Source organism: Pezoporus occidentalis, unplaced genomic scaffold (assembly GCF_034315485.1).
Source record: "Pezoporus occidentalis ecotype Australia unplaced genomic scaffold, CSIRO_AGI_Poc_V1 ctg70, whole genome shotgun sequence".
In the NCBI taxonomy this organism is placed as follows: Eukaryota; Metazoa; Chordata; class Aves; order Psittaciformes; family Psittacidae; genus Pezoporus; species Pezoporus occidentalis.
In genome coordinates this window covers 4,628,438-4,654,458 of record NW_026916053.1, presented here as the reverse complement: position 1 = coordinate 4,654,458, position 26,021 = coordinate 4,628,438, and the positions used below count along the sequence as shown (strand labels likewise).

General features: G+C 45.5%; 2 protein-coding genes across 3 annotated transcripts in view; both read left to right on the top strand.

Moving 5' to 3' along the window:
• Window positions 1–1,836: 1,836 nt before the first annotated feature.
• On the top strand, window positions 1,837–14,253 carry PCMTD2 (protein-L-isoaspartate (D-aspartate) O-methyltransferase domain containing 2). The gene is made up of 7 exons (XM_062642340.1): window positions 1,837–1,962; window positions 2,662–2,860; window positions 4,968–5,291; window positions 6,529–6,631; window positions 8,307–8,478; window positions 9,325–9,448; window positions 10,945–14,253. The coding sequence occupies exons 3-7, from the start codon at window positions 4,985–4,987 to the stop codon at window positions 11,325–11,327; spliced, it is 1,089 nt and encodes a 362-aa protein (XP_062498324.1). The 5' UTR covers window positions 1,837–1,962; window positions 2,662–2,860; window positions 4,968–4,984; the 3' UTR covers window positions 11,328–14,253.
• Window positions 14,254–17,275: 3,022 nt separating this feature from the next.
• LOC134175751 (peroxidasin homolog) overlaps window positions 17,276–26,021 on the top strand; it is a 42,183-nt gene continuing 33,437 nt past the window's right edge. The window contains exon 1 of one of the 2 annotated variants that reach the window (XM_062641998.1): window positions 17,276–17,672. In XM_062641998.1, the coding sequence (XP_062497982.1) occupies window positions 17,509–17,672 (164 nt within the window). In that variant the 5' untranslated portion in view covers window positions 17,276–17,508. The remainder of the gene's footprint in view (window positions 17,673–26,021) is intronic. The other variant, XM_062641997.1, reaches the window with a different exon arrangement.

Below are 26,021 nucleotides of genomic sequence, written 5' to 3'. Positions count from 1 at the left end.
ACTGGCATTTCTGGTTGCAGAACTAAAACAATAAAAGCCCAGCACGTGACTCAGGTTGGGCGCTCACGGGCTCAGGATGAGGAACAGCAATCAGCTCCCAGAGTAATGGGTTTTCCCTATGTTCCTATGGTTCCCCCCCCTCCAAGCCTGACTCACGCTGTCAGAACATCTGGTGCTGGCCACGCTTCACACAGGAGGTTCAGCTACAGCGTGAGGGCTGCGTGTGCCAGCTGGAGACTGGCATCTTCCCAGCTCCCACTGCTGGGCTGCTCCATGCATCTGCTTCCATACCCTGGGAAGCCTTCATCCCACCCACCCAATGCCCCCAATCCTGTCATAGCAGGGGTTGCTGTGGAGGTGTCCTGACGGGGGTGAGGACTGGGAGAACTGGGTGCTGAGCTGGAAAGGGAGGTGTGGAAATGCAGCCCTGTGTTGGGAACTGGGAATTAGGGCAGGGCGGGGGATACAAGGCTGGGGGGAAACATCTGCACTGGGATGGGGAGATGATCCCAGGAGCTGTGCAATGGGACCGATGAGGGAATAAGAGAGTCTTGGTCTCTATTTCATCGTGGTCTCTTGTATCAGGGTTGCATGGCAGAGGCTAAAGGGGTGGCTTCTGTGAGAAGCTTCTAGAAGGTTCCCCCGTGTCCTATGAAGCCAATACCAGCAGCTCCAAGATGGATCCAACACTGAGCCCATCAGCAACGGTGGCAGCACCTCTGGGATAACACATTAAGGGGTAAAAGTTGCTGCACAAGGGTAACTGCATCATGGAACAGCTTGGGTTGGAAGGGACCTGCAATGAGCAGGGGCAGCTTCAGCTATGTCACACTGATCTAGAGAAGAACCCAGCTTGTGTTTAGAGCCTGATCTGTTGGCTCCATCTGCATTTAGCCCCAGTCTGCAGCTCTGGTCCATATCTAAGTCCAGCCTGCTGACCTAGGCTGTATTTAGCCCCAGTCTGTAGCTGTGGTCCATACCTAAGCCCAGCCTGCTGACCTAGGCTGTATTTAGCCCCAGTCTGTAGCTCTGGTCCATATTTAAGCCCAGCCTGCTGACCTAGGCTGTATTTAGCCCTATTTTGTAGCTCTGGTCCATATTTAAGCCCAGCCTGCTGACCTAGGCTGTATTTAGCCTTATTCTGTAGCTCATCCAGACCATATTAAAGCCCAGCCTGCTGACCTAGGCTGTATTTAGGCCCAGTCTGTGGCTCTGGTCCATATTAAAGCCCAGCCTGCTGACCTAGGCTGTATTTAGCCCCAGTCTGTAGCTCTGGTCCATATTAAAGCCCAGCCTGCTGACCTAGGCTGTATTTAGGCCCAGTCTGTAGCTCTGGTCCATATTAAAGCCCAGCCTGCTGACCTAGGCTGTATTTAGCCTTATTCTGTAGCTCATCCAGACCATATTTAAGCCCAGCCTGCTGACCTAGGCTGTATTTAGCCCCAGTCTGTAGCTCTGGTCCATATTTAAGCCCAGCCTGCTGACCTAGGCTGTATTTAGCCCCAGTTTATACTGGAGCCGGGCTGTATTTTGCTCTACCCCACAGGCCCAGCACGTTGAGGGCTGCGGTTTGCTTTAAGACCTGCTCTGCAGCACTGTCTGTAGGCCCTATACACAGACCCCTCTGTGAGCAGACCCCATACACTGACTTCAGCCCCAGGGCACCCCGAGCTCCCCCTGTGCCGGCCCCCAGTAACAGGCCAAACCCTGCCGTCCCCTCTCCTTCTTATAGTGGTACAGTCCTCCCCCCCCCCCCCCGCGCCGGGTCTGCGTGGTACAGCGCCAGCAGCAATGGTACGCTCCAGGCCCCCCCCCCCCCCCCCGCAGCTGCGCATGCGTGGTGCGGCGGCCGGCGCTCAGCTGGGCTCTGTTTACAGCGCTGCGGTGCTGGGAGCGGGGCCGCATCGTGGAGCGGAGCGGAGCGGGTCGCACCGGGCCGCACCGAGCCGAGCTGCCGCTCAGGTACGTCCGCGGGGCAAGGAGACCCTGTCCGCTGCCGTGGGGACGGTCCCGGCTCGGCCCGACCTCACCGGGCCGCTGAAGTACTCCTCCCCCCCCCCCCCCCCGCACCCCGTTCACCCCGGCCGCCTCCTCAGGCCGCTGCCCCCGTCTTCCTCCGGCAGTGGGGTCCGCTCTCCTTCATGGTCCTTCTGGGGGCCTCACCCCCTCCCCGTTAAGCTGCCGGTCGCTGCCTGGGGCATTGCGGAGAGCTGGGACACCCGGGTGTAGTTAAACCGGGGCGGGGGTAGCAGCGTCCGGCTTTCCTTCGCTTCATTCCCATTTCTCTATCGCTTTTCTTAGGATAACTCCTGCAGTGATTGAGCTTAGCGGCGTGGGGCTTTTTAATGCGTTGTCTGAGAGGGTTAGAAGGGATCGGATTGGAACCTGTGCCCGCTGTAACTTTGTGTTTTAAGGGGTAAATAGCCTCACTTTTGTTATTCCTTCTGGAGCGTGTTATGTCAGAGCAGGGATTACCCTGCAAAGCTGTTGGGGCGAAGAATTGCATGTTTGTGCCTTGTGTATTGTTCTGAGTGTTCCCCTGTGCATCTGCTGGTGTTTGCCCTGCAAGAAATCGGGTTAATTTCAAGTGTTTTGTTTCAGAGCCTGAATGCAGCTTCTCATGTCGGACTTGTTTGGTTCTCTGCTTTGTTTGTCTTAAAGGGGAAGATGGTAACGTGCGATTAAAGGGATGCTTCAGCACTGAGGGGCTGCTTGGTTTGCCCCCTGCGTTGTGCCCAGTGAAGGATCACCTTGGTCCCTGCTCATATACGTGACAGTCGGTGCTTTGCTTAGAAGCGCGAAAAGCGCAACAAGGCTGATTGTGGAGGGAGAGCATCTGGTTTTAAAAAGCTTGTCAAAAGTAAGTCTTACTCATTTGTTTCAGCTTCCAGTGGGAGAAGTGAAGGTTAAACAAAGATGGGGAGTTATCCAAGGAGGAATTTAACCATCAGAGTACTATATCCCGCATCTAAAACATGCGTTTTGTTGGATGTAAGCTACTGTTGAGTAAGTGTTTCAAAAGAAGCTGACACTTGGCACAACTTGGATACGTCTTGGTCTCGTTAGAAAAATACCTTCCATGTTGTAGAAAATGGAAGAAAAGTTGTTGATCATAAAGCTGAGCCAAAACCAGGTTGGACCAGTTGTTCCAGTGGGGCTTTTGTGCAGCAGAAAGTTTGTGGGGGATCTCAAGTGGAACCCTGTTAGAGACACAACTTCTTGTTTATACTTTATAGCTAAAAGTGTAGCTTTTTAACAGCAAAAAGAGCATCAGTGGAAGAAAGAAGTAAGCCTGAGAACAAATAGACAAAGGAAGGTCAAGGGAATCAACACCCTGAGGGAACAGAAGGTTTCAGTGCAGAATGTTATAGTAAACAGACTGACCAAAGAGATGAGCAGTCTTATGTGTGCAGGTGTGAAGAGTTGTGTATGGAAGAGGAGGGAAAAAAGAGAAAGAATCAAATTGGCTGGTGAACCCGCCTAAGCCTTCAACTTTTGATGCATTTCCACTGTGAAGTAATAAATACAGTCATTTTTTGTAGAGAAAATGAAGGAGTAACTATAGGAAGGAGAGGGGTAGCAATTTCTTTTAAGTTTTATTAATGGTGTGGAAGTGGATTGGTGTGCTTGAGACATGAATGTGTTAAAAAACTGGCTTGAGTTCCCTGCAGAAGTATATCCTTGTTTCTGTGTCCCTACTGGTGATCAGGATGGTGTGTTATATACAATAACAGTGTTATCATACTGTGAAATATATATAGAGAACTGTGAAATTTCCTTAGACTCCTGTAGCTTTTCCTTGTTTCCTCTGCAAATGAAAGTGTATAATTTGCTCTTGCTGAATGTAACAAATCAACCCAGCAATTTAGCCGTAGGCAGATCTTCTGATCCCAGGAATGAACTCGAAAGCTGCTGTTTCTGGGGTTGTTATTGTGAGCAGAGAAAGGCAGAGTAAATAAATGCTTAGCAAAAACCATGTTGTGTATTCTGAAAGGGTTTTATGTTTAAGATATGGGAAGGGAAGAAGAGAGAGATTAATTTTGAGTGGCGAGCAAGTTCTGCGTTCTTCTCCCTTGTACCTTTTCCTTTAAAACCTGTAGATACTTTACTACAAGAAGCATATAGGCATGCTTGGAGTGATGCACAATCAGGGGAGGTGCCTGCTTCTCTCTGCCCCACAGCAACAAGCCTGGATATGTTGCTGGGGATGATCGCATTGGTGAAGTCAGAAAGAAGTGTTTGTAATTCATACGTCTGTGTCACTGAAGAGTTTCCAAATGGGGAGTTACCTCCTCTAAGGCCTTAAGAGGACCTCAGAAGTTCCACAGGCTTCAGTGGGAATTCTCTCTGCAGTTGCTGTGTTGTTAAGTGCTTTATTAATGATGGTGGCTCAGGCTATAAGGATGAGTTGTGTGAAAGTGCATTTGCTAAAGTAAGCAAGGCTGTGCTCTAGGTCAGAGGGTTTTTAACATCAGTGAAATCAGCACCCTGAGGCATATTCAAGGAAATGCTACTTGAGAGTTTTCTGGTTCTTTCTGCTTCTTATTCTCTTAATTTCCCCTTGTTACTATTAGAGATAGAAAGCCTGCATGTGGCAAGAATTCCAACATGCAAGCCAAACTTGTGCTGTGGATTGGATTTGCAATGGAAAATGACCTCAAAGCATAGGAGCCAGAATAATCCTTTGTATGAAAGGTTCAGCAGAAAAGCTGATGTGCTAGTAAAGTGTTGGTAGTGTTTGAAGACAGGCAGAGCACATTTCTCTACTGTGATTTTGCCCACTAGTATCAGGTACCAGATGCCAGATCTGCTGCATTTTGGTTTCATTGCTTGACTGAGGTGATGTTTTTCTTGTGCTTGTGGTCTTTAGAGTGCCCAAAAGTGTCTCAAAGTACTTCATATACAGCAGCATGATTCAATGTGGAAGTGCATGTTTTATAACTCACCTTTCTTTATTACTCTTTTAGTTTTAGTGCCCTTGAATATGGGAGGTGCAGTGAGTGCAGGAGAAGATAATGATGAATTAATTGATAACCTGAAGGAGGCACAATACATCAGGACAGAACTGGTGGAACAGGCATTCCGAGCCATTGATCGAGCAGATTACTACCTGGAAGAGTTCAAAGAAAATGCCTACAAGGACTTGGCATGGAAGCATGGAAATATCCATCTCTCAGCACCGTGCATTTACTCTGAGGTGATGGAAGCTTTGGATCTGCAACCAGGGCTGTCTTTTCTGAATCTTGGCAGTGGCACTGGTTACCTGAGTTCTATGGTTGGACTCATCTTGGGTAAATACCTTTTCAATCATGTTAACTGTTCCTGTTAATGAGTTTGAAGTTGGGAGTGAAGCATTCCTCAAGTAATGAAACTAAAAGGTAGCTGGGAAAGTAAAGAATGCATTATTCGAAGTGGCCAGTTTATGAGGATTCTTGCAACCTTCTCTCTGGAATTGGGTGGGATCTAGATTTCCGTGGCAGTTGAGAACAAGCAAGGATGTAATTGTACAGATGGCTATGGGATTCCTGCAGGACTGGATACAAACTTGGGTTTGTTGCCCTTTAAATGAGGCACTCCTGCTCCCAAGCTGAGCTGTAGCTATGGCTGCTCTGTGCTTTCTTTGTTTTTACACTGTCCTGCCTACACTGAAACATGTTTGAGATCCTGTTTTAACTCTTGGCAACATACAGGTGGGAATAGTCTCTGGAAAGCAGTTAATGCATCAGAACTGACTTTGTGGCCACATAGGCACAAGGCAAAGCATCAAAGTGCAATTACACAATTGCAATTCACCCTTAAGTATTGCAGCCAGCAGTTGTGCTGCTGGGATAGATGATAGCAAATGACTGTTGGGTACATATTCTCCTCTTGTAGGAGTGTCAGGAATTTTAACTGCTGAAATATTTGTTGTCAGGATAGAGCCTTGCTCCCAGTCTCCCAGCTGTGGCTTTCTGCTGGTCTGTTGAGATTACCTGGAATGCTGATATCTAACTCCAAGGCTTTTATGTTTCTGGAAAAGTTATCAAGTCAGTTCTGAATAAAAAGCACGAGGGCTGCACAATTCTGTATTTTCCAGTGTATTTTTGCTGTTAAATGAGGTACAGTGGTGACTGTTCCTGACTCCTTTGAGGAGATTTTTAGCCTATCAGCAAGGAGGTATAAAAATAACATAATAAATTCCTCGGGAAGAAAAACCCTTTAAAGCATGCAGGCTGTTGTTCTGCACTGGCACTTTTTCCAGGTGATCAGTTTTACAGCAGTAGGATCAGTGTTTTTCTCCCACAGAGGAATTTCCTGCAGAGTTAAGAGCAAATGATTCAAAAATCAGTTGTGCAAAGCAGCCTCATTTGCTGCCAGAAAGTGCAGGTATAGGGTTGCAATTCCCAGTGTAGTGCTAAGGTAGCTGACCTTACATGAGCGCTGGCTGACCCTCGAGGAGCAATCTGTTGTAGGAAGTAACCAAGACTCTATTTAATCCTGCTGTTGTTGCCTGTTACATTGTCCTGGTGTTTGTGTTTTAACTTGCAGGTCCTTTTGGTGTTAACCACGGTGTGGAGCTTCATTCCGACGTGATCGAATATGCCAAGCAGAAATTGGACTTCTTCATTAAAACAAGTGACAGCTTTGACAAGTAAGAACGTGGAATGCCTGTTTGGATTCATTCTGTGTGTTTGGCTTTAGTCATGGCAGTTCTTGCTCCTGTGTGGCAGCTCTGCATGAGAGTAATCTGAGGATTCTGGCTCCTTAGGCTAGCTGAGCTGCAGTGTGTGACCTTCGAAGCTGATGTGTGTTGGGGGGGGAGTGTTAGGACTTTTTGCAGTGCTGCTGTTGCAGAGCTTAGAGGGAGCCAATGAAGATTGCTTTAAAGTAATACTCTTACAGGTGTGACTTGAAACTTGCAGATAACAGTAATAGTTATGTTTGTGATCTGAGAGCATGCGTCAGAGAAATATGAACTGATTTCTGTGATGGCCTAATAGGTTTTATCTGAGGAGAAAAATGATGCTTTAAAATATGATGGTAGTTTTAGTGGTTCTAAAAGTGCCTGGAATTTGATTTATGTTCCTCCTTAGAATCTCAGTTTTGCTGCTGTCAAATAATACCTCTCCAGCAAGATAACCATTGCCAATAGTAACCTCGGCAATAAAAGTTGTACCTGTCATATTTTGGAATCGTTCTCACAGTTGGTTCAGACAGGGAAGTAAAGCATCTCTGGGTACCTGATAGTCCTCCTCTCCTAGGAGGAGGAGAATGAAAGTCATTACATGCTGGAGTTTAAACTACTCAGCCTTGTGCTGTTACTGCTGGACTGGAAAGCTGGTGATGAGAGAGCTGTATTTTCTTGATGTTGGCAGCAGGCACAGTTTTCAGCATGGATGGTGCTTGCACATGGTTTTTTTCAGTCACATTACTGCCGTTTGAATAGGTGTGTTAAGGAATACTTATTTTTCCTCCCTCCAGACAGATACAGCTATGGAACAAAAGTGAGCTGAATTCGGGAATCAACATGATTGGAAAAATTGGCATTGCTGAGAGCAGTGTCTGCTGGGTGATGCTGTTAGAACACCGTGTGCAGGCACTGTTAGCTGCCTGCTCTGAATGTGTGGCACGCTTTGGAAAAGCAGAAAGCTTCAGCAAGTGTTTAGGAATAGACAGGTGCTATATTGAGCTGCCTCTCAAGATAGCAAGAGAAGAATGGATCTGTTCTTCAACTTTTATAAAATCAGCCCTTAAATGTAGGGCTTAAACCTTATGTAGTTTTGGAGCATGTAAAAAAACCAGAAGCATCATAGAATCATTCATTTTTCTACTTAACTGCATCAGAAATGCTATAGGCAGAAATTCTTCTTATGAAGGGTGAAATCACAGTTTTTGAAGCTAATGGCAGAACTTCCATTGGCTTCAGCAAAGCAACTTTCAGAAGCATCAGCTGATAGCTCCCCACAACATCTGAAAGCCGTTTCAAAGCTTTTGAAAATGCCAAACCCACCCTGGTGCGATGCTTAAAAGGCTTGAACACTTGGAACTGCAGGTCTTGTATTTGTATTTGCATGTTATAACTGAGTCAGCATTGGGTGACTGAAAACAGCCCTTCTGAAGCTATATGCAAGTCAAGTATGAAATTGTACATCATTATCCTTTGAAGGGTTCCATCTAGGTATTTTTACTTCATTGTTCTGTGGTTTTGAGTCTTGTTGCTGTGGTCTAGAGTATATGGGCTTCAGAGAAGAAATGCTGTGAAACTGGGGGTTTCATTGCTGACTTGTGATATTCTTGTGTGCTGCACATCTTTATTTCCTTTTCAGGTTTGAATTTTGTGAGCCATCTTTTGTAATTGGCAATTGCTTGGAGATCTCTCCAGACTGCACTCAGTATGACCGTGTTTACTGTGGGGCCGGAGTACAGAAGGAACATGAAGACTACATGAAGAACCTGTTGAAAGTCGGGGGAATTCTTGTCATGCCTCTGGAAGAGAAGGTTGAGTGCTCTTCTACTCGTGTTTCTCTTTCAGTTCTTCTTGATCTCTCCTCAGTCAATAGCTGTTCCTTCAGTTTGCCCTTCTTGGGGCAGGTTGAAGAAACATTAAGGGCACCACTTTTCACCATGAGTAGAAACTGAACTGTGCACACTTCATAATACCTAAGAAACTCATAGTTCTACAGGTCTCCCACATATTCCAATCTATTGTTAATTGCAAGCTTACTTTCATGCTGCAGAAAAATGTTTGCAAGTCTTTGCTTGAGTCATATAAACTAGTGTTGTACTTAATGGCAAATACAAAATACTACACCCTGACTGGCTATGAAGGACCAAGTTGTGCCCATTTACTAGTGTCAATGGATTTCTTTTAGTGAAAGGTGGGTAACTGCCCTGTGTGTGAGCTCAGGATGGTAATTCAGATTATCTGTTCAGTGTAAAGGTGTATTCTAATGGACGCGAGTGGCTGAGGTGTGGGTATCAAACCTTCTGCCTCTGTCAGGATAGTTTTGATGAGCAGAGTTTTTTTCCCAGTAAGATACTGTACAGTGAGTTAGTGTAAGAGATTTGAACTGGAACAGAAACCCAGTGATCTGCAGACTCCCTTCAAGAGTGGATGTTTCAGTGACTGACACTTTCTAAGTGGTCAGGTGTAGCAGTTCTAGTTCAGTATTGAGGATGATCTGGGAGAGCAGGGTGACGCAAACTGCCCATGTTCATTGCAACGGATGAAATCGCTTGGGGCTAATCCTTTAAGGAGTTCTAAGTCATTTATTCATATTGGTTTTGTTCAGAAATCTTGCTGCAGTTCACACAATGGACAGTAATCTCTTTGTTTTGGTTTAGTTGACAAAGATAACTCGCACTGGTCCTTCTGCCTGGGAAACCAAGAAGATTCTTGCTGTTTCGTTTGCTCCTTTGATTCAGCCTAACCACGCAGATTCAGGAAAATCAAGGCTTGTTCACTTGCGTGAGTACACACATTCTTGGGTATGGAGGAGGATTCTCCTGTTGTTTGGCTATAAGCTGCACCTTAGATGTAACATCTCTGTGAATCCTTCCAAGGCAAATTACTCCAACTGCTTCCTTCTTTGAACAGTTGCTTAAGTCTTGTGTTTCATCCCAGCTCATCTTTGAGGGTATCCGTGAGGCCTGGTGCAAGGATCAGAATTGCATAAAATAGATTGCAAATACCAATTATTTCTTGTGAAAATACACCTGAACTTTGTGGGATGTTTGGTAATTTGTTTTTGCTCATGCAGACAGCCTGAATTACGTACTGTTATGGTTCCCAGGCATGGTGCCATAGTGATGGCAAATACACCAGCAGTACCTGTGACCAAACCTATCTACTCAAAGGCTCTCACCACCCAGCAATTCAGAATTATCCTGAGCCTGGAATGCTTGAGGGATAAAGTTGTGCAATTTTTGGTTGGCTCTTTGAAACACACATTGTACACAGTGGCCTCAATCTTTAGATTAATCCTTGAGTGTAGAGAGGCCTCTTAAGAGCATACAAAGACAGAGACACTTCCATGAGGAGATTAGTTGGGCTTTGTTCTTATTCTGGAAAGGTGTCTTTGCATGACAACAAGCAGCTCAGTAACACTATGTACAGTGCTATGAAGTCCATCAAGCACATTTCAGCATGTGGTGGCTTTGTAGTGAGACCTGTATATATATTACATGTAACTTTTTCCCTAGTTCCTTCATTCAGGTCACAGGACTTGTCCGTAGAAGACAGGGGGTTCTATTTCAGTTTTAATTCATTTCAGTACATGGATCTGTGTGCATCAATAAATTTTGTTCTTTATGCTGCATGAATTGTGTTGTGCATTTATGGGCTGGCAGCAAGTAAGTGCAGAGGACAGAACAGTCTTCCAACCCATTAATGTGGGAGGTATTTTAATACAATAACTTATTGTGTGCTTCTGTAATTACTTTTACCAAATGGTTTCCAGCCTGTTTTCACCACTAAGGCCAAAGCAGCTTTTGAAGAGCATAAATAACACTCATGTTTTATAAGTGAGGAACTTGGCAAAGCTGAAGGAACTTCACAATGGAAAAATGATTTTATGGAGGAGTTAAATAGACTTTAGGTCTAGTTACATACAGGAGGAAAATACCTTTATTCAACAGTCACAGTTTCACTCACTAAGTCTGCATGCTTATAACCTATAAGATGTTATATCTTAAAAATAATTGTGGGGACTTGACATGAAAATAGCAAACTTCTTTCATCCCATTCTTTTTCTTCGGTTAATGAGAGAAATGCATGATTAAATTTTGGTTGGGAAGTTACAATCCAGTTGATCTGAGTTGACAGGGATTGAATAGAGCTGGTTCTGTAATCACAGCAGGGAATTCAAGTGGCCTGATTTAGCTTGAGCAAATACAACTTTTTCCTGCGAGTATTTTGGAAGGGGATTGTCTCCATATCTGCTCATGGCTTTCCTTTTGTTGCAGCCCCGGTGGCTGTTCGCAGCCTGCAGGACCTGGCTCGCATTGCCATCCGAGGAACCATCAAGAAACTCATACATCAAGAAACAATGGGCAAAAGTGGCAACGGGCTCAAGAGCCCCTCAAAGTTCAAACGAAGACGTGTGCGGCGCCGGCGCATGGAAACCATTGTTTTCTTGGACAAAGAGGTCTTTGCTAGTCGGATCTCCAACCCATCAGATGATAACAACAACAGTGAGGATATCGAGGATGACACGCAAGAAGAAGAAGAAACTAAACCCTCTGAACTAAAGCCAGATCCCCCTGTAAACTTTCTGAGGGAAAAGGTCTTGAGTCTGCCTTTGCCTGATCCCTTGAAGTATTACCTGCTTTATTACAGGGAGAAGTAATTTCCTCCTTCTAGAAAGCTGGAAGTAGGCAGAAAATAAAGTACTACTTAGGGCTTGACAAATGTATACCACTTGGCTTGCCTGCTAATACGACCACCCAAGGCAGTAGGCTAGCTGGGGGATGCAGCTGCTGTATACTTAAACATTATAGCTTTTACTTGAGTTTCTTCTTTCTTCTCAGTTGTGTGCTATAGTTTATCCTACAGCAGGGATTACTGAGGCAGCAAGTTGGTGAAATGCTCAGCTGCTTATGGAAAGCAGGATTTAAGTCCCTGGAACTAACTGCACGGAGATACTCTCAATCTCATGGCTGCTCTACTGAATTGCAGCTTTTAATATTCTTAGCAGTTCCCCAAAGACCTTTGCTGTCTGTGCTCTCTCCCACTAAACCTGCCATGTGTTTTCCATGGTGTATGTTTAATGGAGAAGGAGGATTATTAGTAAAAACTGACCTGGCAAATCTTAGTTCTTCCAGTAATCTGAAAAAGCACAACAGAATTCTTGGCATTACCCTTGGGGCATCCAGGTTTTGAATGAGAAAGAAGGCATCGGCTCCCCTTTGGTTGGTCTCAGTTTTGCTTAGAAACGATACTTGGTTTTTCAGTAAAAGGTAGAAATGTTTTACAGAATACTGATTTTATCAATGGGAGACTCTTGTTCCAGTGAATTAGTCTGGGATGCAAAGTTGTTGGGTTTTATCTGGCTTTTTTCATAGCAGTGGAGGCAAGTGAAGAATTGCAAAGCTGGTTGGCTGTGACAGGATGCTGGGGTAGGCAGGGTTGTGACTGTTGTCTCTGGGAGTGTTTGCAGAGTAATCCTGAATAGGGAAGAGGGTAGAGAGGTGATGCAGAGCAGTGGCTTTGTGAGAACTGACTGTCAAATCAGCATCAGTGGATTTTGCTGTTGTGTGAGGTAATTTCTGTCTGCTGAGCTGAGCAGTGAAGTGCAGAGTGCCACCCTGAGCAGAGTCGTTTGCATCCTGGTACATCAGCCGAATGTAGTTGTTTGAGGAACCTGAAAACGGTCTAGAAAGCCAAACTGATGCGGTTCCTGGGTGTTCATGTGTGTGGCTTTGCTGTAGCAAGGTGGCCTGAGCACAACTTGAGCACACACGGTCTGTGTACTGTAGGTGGAATGGAGCTGATTGACTTGGTAGGTTCTTTTATTCCTGCAACTGTTAAGTAGATGCTTCAACAGGCTTGTATAGGAGGATTTTACGCTATGCAATTCTGTGGATGTGAACTCTCATTTTTATTACTAAGTCTTCCTGGGATGGTGGTGGAAGAAGATATTCATGTTTACAAGGGGAAGTTTTACTTGGTTCAGCCTGTCTTGAAAACAGTCTACCTAAACTACTAAGGGCTAGAGAGAAAACCCTTGGGCTTGTAGTGATGTGAAGTACTCCTAAACCTGGGGGAAGTTGTGAAAACCTGCTCTCAGTAGGTAATGAAGCTATGTTAAGGTGTTGCCCCATCAGAAGCACTTAAGTTGGTATCACTTGGATATCTTTTATTGGTTTTATGCTGTCTCCTCATTTTCGGAGGGGGAATGAATTAAAACTGTCTTCCCAAAAACACGCTGGGTTTTCGGTTCATGGTACTGAGTTGCACAACTTGCTTAATGATAAACAGTGTTCCTGTGTGGCTTTGGAAATAAAGGAATAACTTGTATGTCTAAGGTGGAGAACTCTTCCTTGATTAATAGGCTTTTTTGTGTGTGCTTGAGAACATCATCTGCTAATGTGGCGTTTTGTGGCTGCTGGCACATAACACATAGGCTTTGGTTTGCCTCTGGTTTTCTAAGTCTCTCCTTCTGGTTCAAATGGTACCCAAGCTATTGTGCTCCCTCAGATATTAACTTCTTTCTGGGGCAGTTCTGTGGCCGCTGAGTTGATGGTTTCCTGTAAACATGCAAGTAGGCACCTTGTAATTCTGGCAACTGCAATGGATTTCTTTCTCCAGATGAAAATCCTGACTATGGTGGTAAATAGAGGTTTAATATGATCCATGTGTGATACATCTCTCTGCTTCCCCAAAGGCTCTGGCCTTTGTTAGCAGTTTCTGCTGAATGGCCATCATACCAGGTATGTGCCTTTCTGTATTGCGGCACAGGTTCCATACCCCTACAAAGTAGAGGGTTGTCCTTCAGTTTAATTACAACACTTTGGAAGAAGGTGCTTTGAAAATGACATTAAACTCCAGGTTTGTATTGATGAGCCATGCTGAGGTGGTTGCTGAAGCTGGCCAGTTGGGGGAGAATTCCCTTTCGTTTATCCTTGTTTGGATTTTATCCCTTAATTCTAAGAGATACTTTGAGTTTTTATCACCAGATTTGCCTTTTTTTATTACATTTGCTAGATTTTTGTAGCATTCTAGAAGATACATAAAATACTGCTATTTTTCCTGCATAAGGTTGGATAAATATATATGCAATAATTCTATGTTCTAGCTTGTCAAATTGACCCCTTGTCCAAAACCACGCAAATCCAAACAAACACGATAGAGATTTTGTGTAATATAATTGTGAAATAGCATTTGCTTCTAGCCTGTAAATAAAGGGGACCTGTAAATACATCTTCCCTGTGCACAAGCGCTTGCACTGTAGTTTTGTATGCATCCATAGAGTAACTGCAGCATAACTGTTCTTGTATAGTCCGTAAGCTGTCTGGGAACTTTACCTGCTCTGTTTCCCTTTGTGTTCCAAGTTGTCTTCACTTGAATTGTATTTGACTCTTTAGGTTTCAGTAGAGCAGCAAATCTGCAAAGAGAAATGAACTTCAAGCCGCCTTCATCATTAGTGGAAGAATCTCTGTGTAGAAACTAGAGATGAATTGGCCTGAGGCATGCAGAAGTGTTACGCAATTGAACCTTTATTCCCAGGTGTTTCTGTATCAATAAATGCAGTAAAGACTTTTTAGCCTTCTTAACATGGATTTGCATCATGTTGTGATTGGAATACTTTGTACGTAGGTGCTTATTTCCTTAAGTGAAGGCTAAGTGCTAGAGAAAGCACTTAATAACATGATGCAGGCGCATAGTTTTAGATGAACTCCTCAGAATATAATCTCTCAAAAGAAACCTGCCCATAAACCTTCATGTAATGGAGTTGTGCAAGATGTGTTTTGGGATTAGCCACATAGAACTGATCCAGACTTTACATATCAAGATGGTTAAAGAGTGAGTTCACTTACCTGGCTGTTAGACCTGGGGACAGCAGATACCAAGAGCTCACTTAGTCCATTTCTGTCCCTCAAGGAACTGTTGGACGTGTCAGGAGTTTAATGCATTCTGTATCAATGCAGAATGCATTAAACTTGTCTCCTGTGCTCTGTTTCAGTGCTTAGTTAATGCAGATTTAGTGTTCAAAGCTTCCATTTCACTAGCATTGAGAATAATGCTTCAGCTGTAATAGCAAACTGATCATGATACATTTAATTGGCAGCAGTGGTACTTGTATCTGACCACCTCTATTGCACAAGATAACTGCTTGTAGGATGTGTTCTCTGCTCTCACCTCTGTGTATGATGTCCTCTTACCAAGCATAACATGGGGTAGTTCTGTGTTAATGTTTTCCTTGACGTGCTGCTGGAAAAGAAAACTCTTCTGCTTTGGGAAGCGATGGATGTGTCATACAAAGGGTATCAAGTAAGTTAAATCGGTCAGATAAGGTTTATGTTCACTCCATGGTAAAATATGGAAGGTTAATTCCCTGGGAAGTAGTGATGAGCTCCTCAGGGGACCTGCTCCAGTGAAGGGGAATTTAAAGGTAAAACAAAAAGGGGTTGGGGAGGGAAAATCCCCACACCTGGAGAACAACCCCAAAGTCTCCTTGCATTCTCTGGCTGTGAAAGGGTCGGTCTAGCAGAGGCTGGAGCTCTTTAACCATGGAACACAAGCGTGAGCTTTCATTCCTATTGCTTAGGAGTTAACTGCTGGTTCCTGCTCAGAGCTGCACACCCCTTTGTAAACAGTTCATGTTGATGGAAAATAAGATAAATGAATGTGAGGGGAAGGGTGCAGTGGTTGCCATGTGCTGTAACATCTCACAAGCATCCCATTCATCATGTGGGGAGAGCAGGTAGGAGATGTGGTTCAAGTTCACGTGAAGATCTGCTGCTGAGTCAGTGTGTCGGTTGCAGAACTTGCCTTTTTGCACTCGAGCTATTCCCTGTGTGGCCACTGTTGAATCTGCTTCCATTTAGCAGAGCTCCAGTGCAGTCAACAGATCCCCATCAATCCTTCCAGGCACTGGAGAGAGATTCCAAAGACAGTACGTATAGAACGGTGCCTGGTGCCTAGCCCAGCTCTCCTGCTAGCAGCATAAATAAACCTGGGAGGGATTACTGCTCTGCAGATGGTTTAGAGCTTGCAGTTTACACACAGGGATGTAATTGGAGGCAGAAGGCAAAAGCCTTGTGTTTGTGAGGTAGCCAGATGTACTGGGGAAGGTGTTGATGACCTTCCTAAACGTTGGAACATGGCTTGAAGAGAGCGGTTTTGTTTCTTTTCCTATGAATACTTCTTTACAAAGCAGCTCCTAAGTAGCTGTGTTGCCCTGTCCTAAGAGTTCCATGTGGCTGGGGAAGAGGTGAGCGACCTGAGGAGCAATCAGGAAGACGGGGCTAAAGTCTGGAAGACTTCGCCATAATCCACGTTGTCTTCCGTGATGTACACGAAGGATGCGCTTCTGATGCACTTCGCTTCTCAAGCTGGAGTGAAAAGGTGTCAGTCACTGGGGGCAATGTGCTCTCAGCCGGCGGTCGTTAGGTGAAGGCTGAAGCGTTAATTCAGCCTTAACACAACCTGTGTTTGTGGGAGGGTTGCGATGGCCACTAGAGGACTCTCTGCCCCAAACCTTGAGTTGGGTCCTTAGGGGAGGAGTTTGCTGCGATTTCAAAGCGATGTCGCGACAAAACCGCAGCGGTTTGCCTGAGGGTGAGATGCAGGAAGCCCGCAGTGCAAAGCGCTTTTATAGCGTGGGGGAAATGGAGTTGTTTTATCATCTAATGCTATGAAATCTGCAATTGAAACCCTAAAACTCAGCGCTTCCCGAACGCTGAAATGACAATCTGAAGGGGGAGCTGGGGAAGTTTAAATGCCGTTCTTGCTGTTTTGTCATGTTATAGTTTACAGTATGTGGGGTTGATGGGATGCTTTGATTTAATCTTCCAGGTAACGTGGAATGGTGCCATGTTTGGGATTCCTCAGGTGCCTTTATATCCTAGCGAGCACTAATGCCTCACTCCTAAACCCACACGTTGAGGATCTTGTGTAGTGATAACTTCAAACCTAACACAAGCTGGTTTCCCTCTGAGCTTCTTTATAACAGCAGAATGTGATTAATGTACCTGGAAATAAGTGCTCCCTTTTGTGTCTCGATTTTATAACCCCATGGGAGGAACAGACTGAGGTCTGCATTTCCTAGAATTCAAACTCAGTTGATTTCATTATTTCCCCCCCCTTCACCCCTCAATTGCCTTTAACTTCTCCAAAATCCTGATGTTTTTCCAAATGACATCCTGGTAGGAAGAAATTCTACCAGCCAAAAGGTGTTTGAAATGAATCAGGCTTTACTCTGCATGAGAAGCTTTATGCAATGTGTAAGATCAGTGAGAGGTTTGTCTTTATTCGCAGGTTATTTATCCCCTTTAAAATCACTTCTCTGTAGCATTCCACATCCCATCAATGGCTGGAAACCTATTTTTGCCAGATGCTACAACCACATGTAATAAGAGACAGCCTCTATCCTAAAGCGCTCGCTACCCTGTGTGTTTGACAGGCTGTTAGATAAGATGCTACCCTTAGTTTGCAGTGTGCATAAAATACCTTGACCCATCCATGTCCTAGCCCAGCGCTGGAAGCAGGGTGTCACTTGTCCATGAAGGTGCATTCCAGTATGCCTGAGGAGATAGTGAGGAGTTAGAAATAAGGAAGGAGGTCAGAATAAATCAAAGCCTAGAGTTTGTATTTCAGCGCCTCAATTCCAGAGGGGTGGGATCAGCCTGATCTCCGGTGCTGTACATCATGGCACAGAGAGGGTGGGCGGTTGGTCTGTCAAACTGCCTTGCTTTAATTGCAAACACATGCTGATGAGTCCCCTCCTCCTGGACCTCGGGCTGGGAAACTTCTTTTATCAGCTCCCTGCAGCTCAGAATTGAGGCAAATACTCTCCAGCACACACCATGCTGCTCAGACCTGCCGCTCTGCCAGGCTTGCTGTGCCTTCTCCTCCTGCCCAGGTTCTCCTGCTCCTGTCCTAGTCGCTGCCTCTGCTTCAGGACCACAGTGAGATGCATGCATCTGATGTTGGAAACCATCCCCGATATCCCACCCCAGACAAGCATCCTGTGAGTAAATCCTTTCATTTTACTGCCTTGCTTGCCTGCTTGGTCTTTAGAAAGACCCAGAGGTGTGTGTTTTATCCTCCTTTTTTCCTGAGTTGTCATCTGTATCACAAACTGTTTTATGCTTTTAAAGCACAAACCAGAAACTGCTGCTTTTGCCATCAGTTAATGGTTAATAGGACAGCCAAGGGAATTGAAAAATCCAATAGGAATAATGCCAGGGTGATCATTGGAAGCCACTTGTGGAGAATTAAAGGTCACCAATGTTAAACTGAGCTTATAGAAAGGTACACAGTTTATGTTTGAGAGGGGTTTGGATATGAGCCTAGGGGGGAGAGAGGAAACCCAGCAGTTCAGGCTTTAGTCTCCACTGAAACAAACACTTCTCTAACACATACAGCACCATTGGTTCCCTAAGCTTTAAGTACTGGTTTTCCAGGTTCTGTCTGAGCTGTGCAAACCAAACCTCAGGTTTCTTTGGAAAGCAGCAATGGGGATAACCCACAGGTTCCTTGAGAAATGAAGTACCTGCTGGTGAGGGAGCTGCTGACCGAGCCCATTCCAACGGAGAAGGGGAAGGAAAAGGACATGGAACACTTGGAAGACTGGGCAGCTCTTACTGATAGGTCCAGGAGAGCACTTCCCTGTGATTCTAAATGAACCCTGCACTTAAAGGTAGCTTTAAAATGCAGTGGTATGTGACAAAACGCTGCCCTGTGTGCTGCTCTCAGCTGGTCCTTTGGGTTCGCAGGCTTGCTTTTGGAAGCAGTAGGAAGGGCTGGTCGCATAGCGACCTTTGCACTCATCCTCCTTAAACTGCTGTAATGTAAAACTATTTCAACACTAGTTTGAGAGGCTTTTCCCTGTGCCTGTAACAAACCACATCTCGATCAGAGTCTGGATGTGCTCTCTCCCTAAGCTAGTGATGGAGTGGTTGTTCTACAGTGTGGAACTGGGTAGTACTGTATAGCTCGTTGGGATACAGTAGTGGTTTCTGCTCTTAGAGCAGCGTGCAGACTCTGACTCCAGACTGTCAGCAAACTTTTCTCTCCCATTATTCCCCTGCATCGTGGAATACTGAAGTGTTTCAAGTACGTTTCCACTGTTTGAGTTTAGCGAAAGATCTTGTTTCTCCTTGGTTCAACATAGGTTTTTATGGGGAGGAAAAGTTTGTTTCCTTGGCTTGAACCGAGATAGTTCTGAGCTCAGTAAAGCTTCATTTCTGTTCTCTGCTTGACACGAGGCAGCATTTATTGTCACACTGGAGAGCCCGAGCGTGCTTCCTGTCGAGGCTCTTTGAGTGCAGCAGGAGGGAAACCTCCTGTGGTCACCTCTCAGTACCAGCTGGGTGTATTTCCAAATGCCCTCTGGCTACAGCAGCTTCATTCTCTGTGCTGCAGGGGGCAAATCCCAGCTCTGCTCCATGGCTTCTCCTTGCAGCTTCAGTCGAATTCCAGGTAGTTTCTTGCTGCAATGCGAGTGGCACTGACTTGTGTCTAAAGCTCAGTCTAGAAAGGTGACCAGATATTCCAGTGCAGTGTATACAGTCACCCTCATTCCCTCTCCCCTGCTCTAACTAGTCTGCGTGAACACTGCTTGTAAATAGTCCATGTTTTCCTGATAATCCATTTGGAAATCTGGTTTATTTAGTTTAACACGATAGCCACAGCCTCCAATGGGAAACTGGGCTTTAAACATTAACTAAATGGTGTAGGTGTGAGGTATAGAAGTAGGAATATTCCAAATATTATGACTATCTTTAGGGACCAGTGTTTTTAAGGAGATTTATCTGGTTCATTCTCTTCTAATACTCTCTGCATAATTATAAGCAAACCCATACTGATGAGCACAGATCCTGATAGATAACATAAGCCTGGGAAGCATTCTCTGTTGGCAGATCTTGTGCCTTTGTATGGTGTGTGGCAAGTGAAACTCCCCACTGTCTGGCTATCTTGAAGATCTCCTGTATGTAAATGCATTTGCCAGCCAGCATCCCATTGTATCTATATAAATAGCATGTGAATAATTCAACTTTTAATTGTGAAAGATCAAAGAATGCTTCTTAACCAAGCCCCTATCTAGGCCAACTTTTTGGTATGCTAATCTTCCTCCTGGGAGCATCGTTGTGGCAGTGAACATTCCCAGTTATAGCAAGAATAGTCTTGATCCTGGAGTTACTCTGAGTAGAAGATGTGGGATTGTGATGCTTTCCACATTCACCCTTTGGTATGAACAGGACTGAGTGTGTGACTGCAGCTCCAAACACCCATCCCAGGCTCCAGCTCAGCTCCTTCGCAGCTGCAGTATCCAGATGCAGTTTGCTTTGGAGATGGGAGTTTGGGACTCTCTGACCTCTGTGACTCCGTGCCACCCTCTCTCTAGCAATCCTTGGAGAGTGGGGAGCTCCTGTGGCCAGCACATGCTGGGCTTCAACAAGCCCTGTTGGCAGGATCCCCTTGGGGCTGCAGCCAGCTGGCGTCCCTTGGAGCAGCCCATGGCCTTCCTGGAGCGATGCTGGGGTTGGCATGGAACCAGTTCCAGGATTGATGAGCTGTTATTGGCTCCTCTTCGGTCACCGTTTCCCTCCTCCCTTCCCGATCCCAGCTGGGTGCAGCTGAGGATGTGGCCCAATGTCTGGTTATAGCAATAGACTGTTTATCTCTGGTAATGAAGTTTTATCCTGAGCAGAGACAAGGATGGCAGGAACACGCGTACAGATAAGTCAGCTATAAAAATTCATGATGGATAACGGCAAACGTAGTTTGGCTGCTGTCTCTTCGACTGGAACATGATTATCCAGATGTGATCTGCTGCTTGCCGCTGGGACTCAAGCAGTTCTTTCAGCCAGCAGCCCTAAGAAGGGAACAGCTGTGTAACATACACCCAGAACATTTCAATAGGGCTTTAACCTTCAAAGCGATTTGTTCTGCAGTGTGACATTCGAAACAATGAACTCTGCAATGTGTGGGCATGAGCAGAAGAAATTCATGGAAAGAAGTTCCCCTCTGGCTGGCAGCTAATGGATTGCAACCCAATTATCCATGGGGTTATTCTCCTCTGTGCATTCTGCAGAGCACGTAATGAATGAGGGCTTCTAGAGCAGCACAGCTGAGGGCACAAGCAAAGCCAGCGCAGTGTCTGGGATCTGAAATCATCGCTGGCACGAACTGAAGGTGACCCAGTTGTTCACAGACCTGGTTGCTAATGGGGCAGTGGAAGCACAGCCAGCCCGATGAGTTTTGTTCCCCCTCGTCCTTGTGCTGCTTGTTTGGTGGCTGCTTGGTTCCTTTCTCCCTCCCGCAGGTCATTACAATAGCATAGGACACGGAGCAGTCTCTGTCTTACGGAGTAGAGCTTAGAGGAAGAATCCTATACATTTGTTGGGGGTTTTCTGAGCAAAGGAGTTCTTGGAAATGCTGCTCCCTTTGCGGTCTCTGTCGCGTGTTTCGGGTTAAAGAATGGATTACTCATTTCCTCGGCCTGTGATAATCTTAGATGCAGCCATTAAATGCACACCCACACATTCTGCATGTGCCAGGTGGGATCTCCACTTCTTTGGCTGTAATATTTAATCCTCATTAAACCTTTCAGGGGTGAAACAAGATCTTCTCTATGGTCTCTTCAGAGAAGTCCCTTTGCTGGCAGGAAGACGCAGAAGGAAGGCGTTTAAACCTGTTTTTCTTCCATTCTAGCATCTTTTGATGAAAGCATCGAAACTCTTGTAGCTACCTGCAGGGTTTATAAATCCTGCTTTCACTGATCTTCACAGTGCTCCATCACCTGGTTCCCACCGGAGTATTTGCATTTTCACTGACCTCACCATATCCTTCTCCCCATAGGCATGCCAGGATTCTTTTCCAATGCACTTTAAGGAGAAGTCAGTGTGTTTTGGTGAAGGAATGTGTGTGTATTCTGGGTAAAGGCTCAAATGGTCATGCTCTTAAGAAAGAAAAAAGCTGACACCTATGGTACATGAGCCTTGCTATTAAAGAAGGCCCTAGCAGTTCATTTAGGCTGCCGTGGTGTGGCTGCTTCTTGGACTTCATTGCCAGGGTAAATACATCTTTATACTTGGAACTTTGCTTTTGCTTCCTTTGGCTCAGAGCACACTTCAGGAGGAGGGAACACTGTCTTCATCTGATGTGGGCAGTATCTTCAATAGATAGTGCAAAGGAAGTATACATTAAGTTAAGCGGGTCCTGTTCCTTGTTAACATGAATGTCCAAGAATAGACTTAGCTGGTTTGAGTAGGATCACACCCTGCTCTCCATGCCCATTGCTAATACAGAATAGCTCAAAGAAACTATCTAAGATAGAGTTCAACAGGGTTTTTGTGTGATCTCCCTATTTGAATGTGTCCAGGGCCAAAACTGTGTTTTGGAGGTGTTCCTCTGAGGTGAATCCTCAAAGGATTCGTGTGGCAGTTGATGAAAAGATTCCAGCAGTGATGATGCACCAGCAGATCCCTTCTGCCCTGGCACTGCCTTCAGGGCCAGGCTCTCAAGTGTACCTTTGGGACCAGATTACATGCATGGAAAAGGTGGGATCAAGCCAGGCTGGGATGCTGGCAGCTGAATCACTGTTGAGTTCATGCCCCAGCTGATGCAGGGGGACCCCTTTGAAACTCTGACTCTTGTGTGAGCTGAAATCCTCTCTCAGGAATGTCTGTGGTGGTTCCTTAGTTAAAATCAGCGTGCACATCCCTAAGGCTTCAAAATGTGCTCAGTGTGGCAGAGAGCATCAGCGTGTGTGCTCATCACCTCGCTCTTCAGTGTTTCAGCCATGATCGTATCATCTCCTTCACTGGTGTTCCATATTTTCCATCCTCTTCACTCTTTGAACAGTCAAATCTTGGCGTCCTCAGCTGGAACCCCCCAAAATAGACAAGCCTTGGAAAATAACCCAGCCCTGAGCCTCCCTGCGGTCTCCTCATCTGTGTAGCAGCGATGGCAGTGCTCCGCTGTCCATGTAGGGATTCCACGAAGGCTGTCATTTATTATAAGCCATTTGGGGAACTCGTGTGTGAAAGGGACATTCCTGAGTTGGGGAGGTGGTGACAGTGAGTCTGGAAGGCTTCATTTCCATCTCAGCAAGGCTGTGTTCCCTCCTGCCAGGACCACAGCTTGTTTGGCAGGATGGGAGAACCTGCAGGGCTGACTCTGATGGTCTGTGGGTAAGTAAAAGGAATGATCCTCTTTCTGATAAATGTTGTGGCTCTTCTTATATATGGGAAACGTGACTTAAAAATGGTGTTATTTTGTCTTTCACACCCTCCCTTTCCCAGAAAACACTGTAGGAACCTCAATGTCTTTGTAAAACCACCTTCACTCTGTGTCTTTGCTGATAACGATGGGGTGGCTGCCACTTACTCAATCAGCTCTGAGTGAAATGGTCCAGAACTGTCAGCATCGCTGCTGCGCACAACCTTTGGAACACAAAAGATGCTTCAGTGGAACAAACCCTGTAATTTCCATGGAACTGCAGTAAAATACCTCTTGTAGCTAATTATCTGCTTAGTTAACATGGTAATAGATGATTCTTCAAGAGTCTAAATACATTAAACAGAAGTGGAAGTTACTTGTAAAACCCATTGATTCCTTTATAGAGTAATCACTGATGATTATTTACCACAATGCTTTTAGGACTGATTGTTCTGTGGCAGCTGAGAGAATTAGGAAGGTTCAAGTGCCATTCTGTGAAGATGTGTTTCCCCCTCCATGTGCAGATTCTGTGTTCTCAGTAAGCCTCTGCCATGGGGTTTGGAAAAGATGAGTTGTTTCAATAGCAGGTCCTAGATTATCCGTGTATTCAGCCCAGTTTCCTGCCAGTTATGGCTTCTGTGTGCACTCTGTGTGTGAAAGTAGAAGAGGTTCTTAGGGGGTAGATTGAGATGAGCTCTTAGGCAGAAGCTCTTCCCTGGGAGGGTGCTGAGGCGCTGGCACAGGGTGCCCAGAGAAGCTGTGGCTGCCCCATCCCTGGCAGTGTTCAAGGCCAGGTTGGACACAGGGGCTTGGAGCAAGCTGCTCCAGTGGAAGGGGTCCATGGCAGGGGTTGGAACTGGATGAGCTTGAAGGTCCATTCCACCTCAGACCCCTCTGTGACTCTATGATCTGGGATCCTTTAGCAGCAGCCATCCCATTCGTTTCTGGTGGAGAGGTATCACGTAATCCCAGACTTCCAGCCATGAAACTGTGTGTGTGTGTGTGAGCTAAACCACAAGGCATCTATTTTCATTATTTTCCCCAATTTTGCAAATTCCAAGGTGGAAGAAGGAGGGACAGAGGGAGCTCAGCTGCTGGTGCACACAGCAGCTGGAAGGGGCTGGCATGGGGGATGCTGGTCCTTGTATAAAGCACACTTGTTCATGGAAAGAAACCCAAAGTTTCCAGACTGAGTGCCCTGGGAATAGAGAGAAACAAGAGTTTCTGTGTAAGAGGGACAAACTCTGTAGGGAATGTGCTCAATCAAACACACGCAAGCCTGGAATTTCCCTCTGCAGCCCTATGAGCCATTCATTACCAGCTTCAGGCTAAGGGAAGGTCTGGAATAAAAACATTATGAATGAGCCTAAGTATTGTTTGGGGGATATTAATGCATTGGTACAGGGGAAGAAGTGGGTTCTTCTGTCTCTTCAGGGGCTTTGCTGTGTAGGAACATCCACACTGGTGTCTTTTTGCTGCTGTTTTGGTCTAGTCCACCCTGCTGCCTCCAGGGCAGGATCCACGTACCTGAACCCTATGTGGGTAATGCTTGTCTTACCTGCAGTCTACCTGAGTGCTTTATCAGCCTCACTGTTTAAGGTATTTTAAATGGACCCCATAATCTATAGCGTCAGTTGGTGCCTCTTTGCCCTTTTCTATGTGTAGCCAAGGTCTGATGCAATTACTGTATCTGTGGCTAAATAAGCCATCACAGTTCTTCTCATTATCACATTTCCCAGACTTCACATCATTCCCATTGCTTTCCTCTGGATTCTCTCCAGTTAATTCACATCATTTCTTGAAATGAAGTGCTTGGGGTAGACATGTGCTCCTCCAGTTCCCTTTTTTGTCTGTGGGGAAAGCTGTTGCCTTTGCACGATGGAGGGCAAACCAAAGAGTGAGCTTTCCAAAGGATTGCAAGCAGCCGGGGTCCAGGGAATCATGTGAAGGTCTCATCTGGAACAGAAAACAAGGAAAATCAAGTTATTTCATTACAATCACGAGCTAAGGTTTATTGCATGCTCCTTGGGGTGGTGTAAGGGAGAAGATCCTGCATGAAACCAGCCCCGTGTTGCTCACTCAGTGGTGGGAGCTATCAGGAGGCATCTCTCTATCCACGCGCTTCTCAGCAGTAGAAGCACTGCTAAGAGATGGTCCAGCCAAGCAATAGCCATGAGCATTTCCAAGGAGTTCTTGGAAACAGTGAGAGCTATTGTGGTTTCAGTGAAAACAACCATTAATAAGAACAACCCTGAGCCTGTAGCTATGTTCAGAGGTGGTTTCAGTCGCCGTGCTTCTTGCTTGGAAGCCATGCACTTTGATGTGAATGCTGGCGTGTGCAGGATTGCAGTTATCTCTGTTCATTAAACCAGTCTGATGGTTTTCTTCCCCCACCTGCAGCCTGGGACCCAAAGTGGTGTTTTACACTTCACTGCCTGTTTCTTGCTGACTTCCATGAGCATCGACAGCTTCAGCCCTGACCCCTGTGTATAGCTTCCATGTATTTGTGGTGTTCCCTATTACCTGTAGCCAGCTGCTTGGACTAATTACACAGCTCTTTACAGCCCCCCGGGGCAGCGGGGTTGGTGTCTGTGTGTTAGTGTATAAATCAGGTTTGCATTTCTCCACCTTTTTTCATGGTCTAGTCTTTCCTCATCTCCTTTTAACGAGGCCATGGAGAGCAGTCAGCACCTCGTGCTGTCCCCTTTGTTTAATTGTATTTGGCTTTATGCTGTCAGCTATTGCCTTGAGAAATCCATGCAGACAGCTTCAGATTCACATTGACAGGGAGGAGGGACGTGCAACACCTTCCAATAAGACGAGCAAGAAATGTGCATATGGAGCAATGTGTGTAAAGCCAAACGCAGCAGAAAATGTTGAGGGTAAAGTTAATGTTAAACACTGGGATTCCAAAGGGTGATCCTTTGGGACTGCTCTTTGTGGCAGACAAATGGTGCTTGTAAATGGCAATTCCAGCTCTTTTTTTCTGACATACTGAAGCTGTGTTCTTTCCTGCCCTCCAACTCTTCTCTGTGCAGTATTTCGCACTAAAAGGGGAGAGATTTCTCCTACTTTAGTCTTCTCTTTCCTTTGTTCAAAGTTGCATCGTTATAAAGGAAGAAGCACAATAGAGCGCATTGAGTGATAACAA

What these genes read in the sequence shown, in the direction of transcription:
- PCMTD2 (XM_062642340.1), top strand. Translation starts at nt 4,985, where the DNA reads ATGGGAGGTGCAGTGAGTGCAGGAGAAGATAATGATGAATTAATTGAT. An exon ending in ACAAGTGACAGCTTTGACAA is followed by an intron (nt 6,632 to 8,306) that starts GTAAGAACGTGG and finishes TTTCCTTTTCAG; the next exon opens with GTTTGAATTTTGTGAGCCAT. An exon ending in ATCAAGGCTTGTTCACTTGC is followed by an intron (nt 9,449 to 10,944) that starts GTGAGTACACAC and finishes CTTTTGTTGCAG; the next exon opens with CCCCGGTGGCTGTTCGCAGC.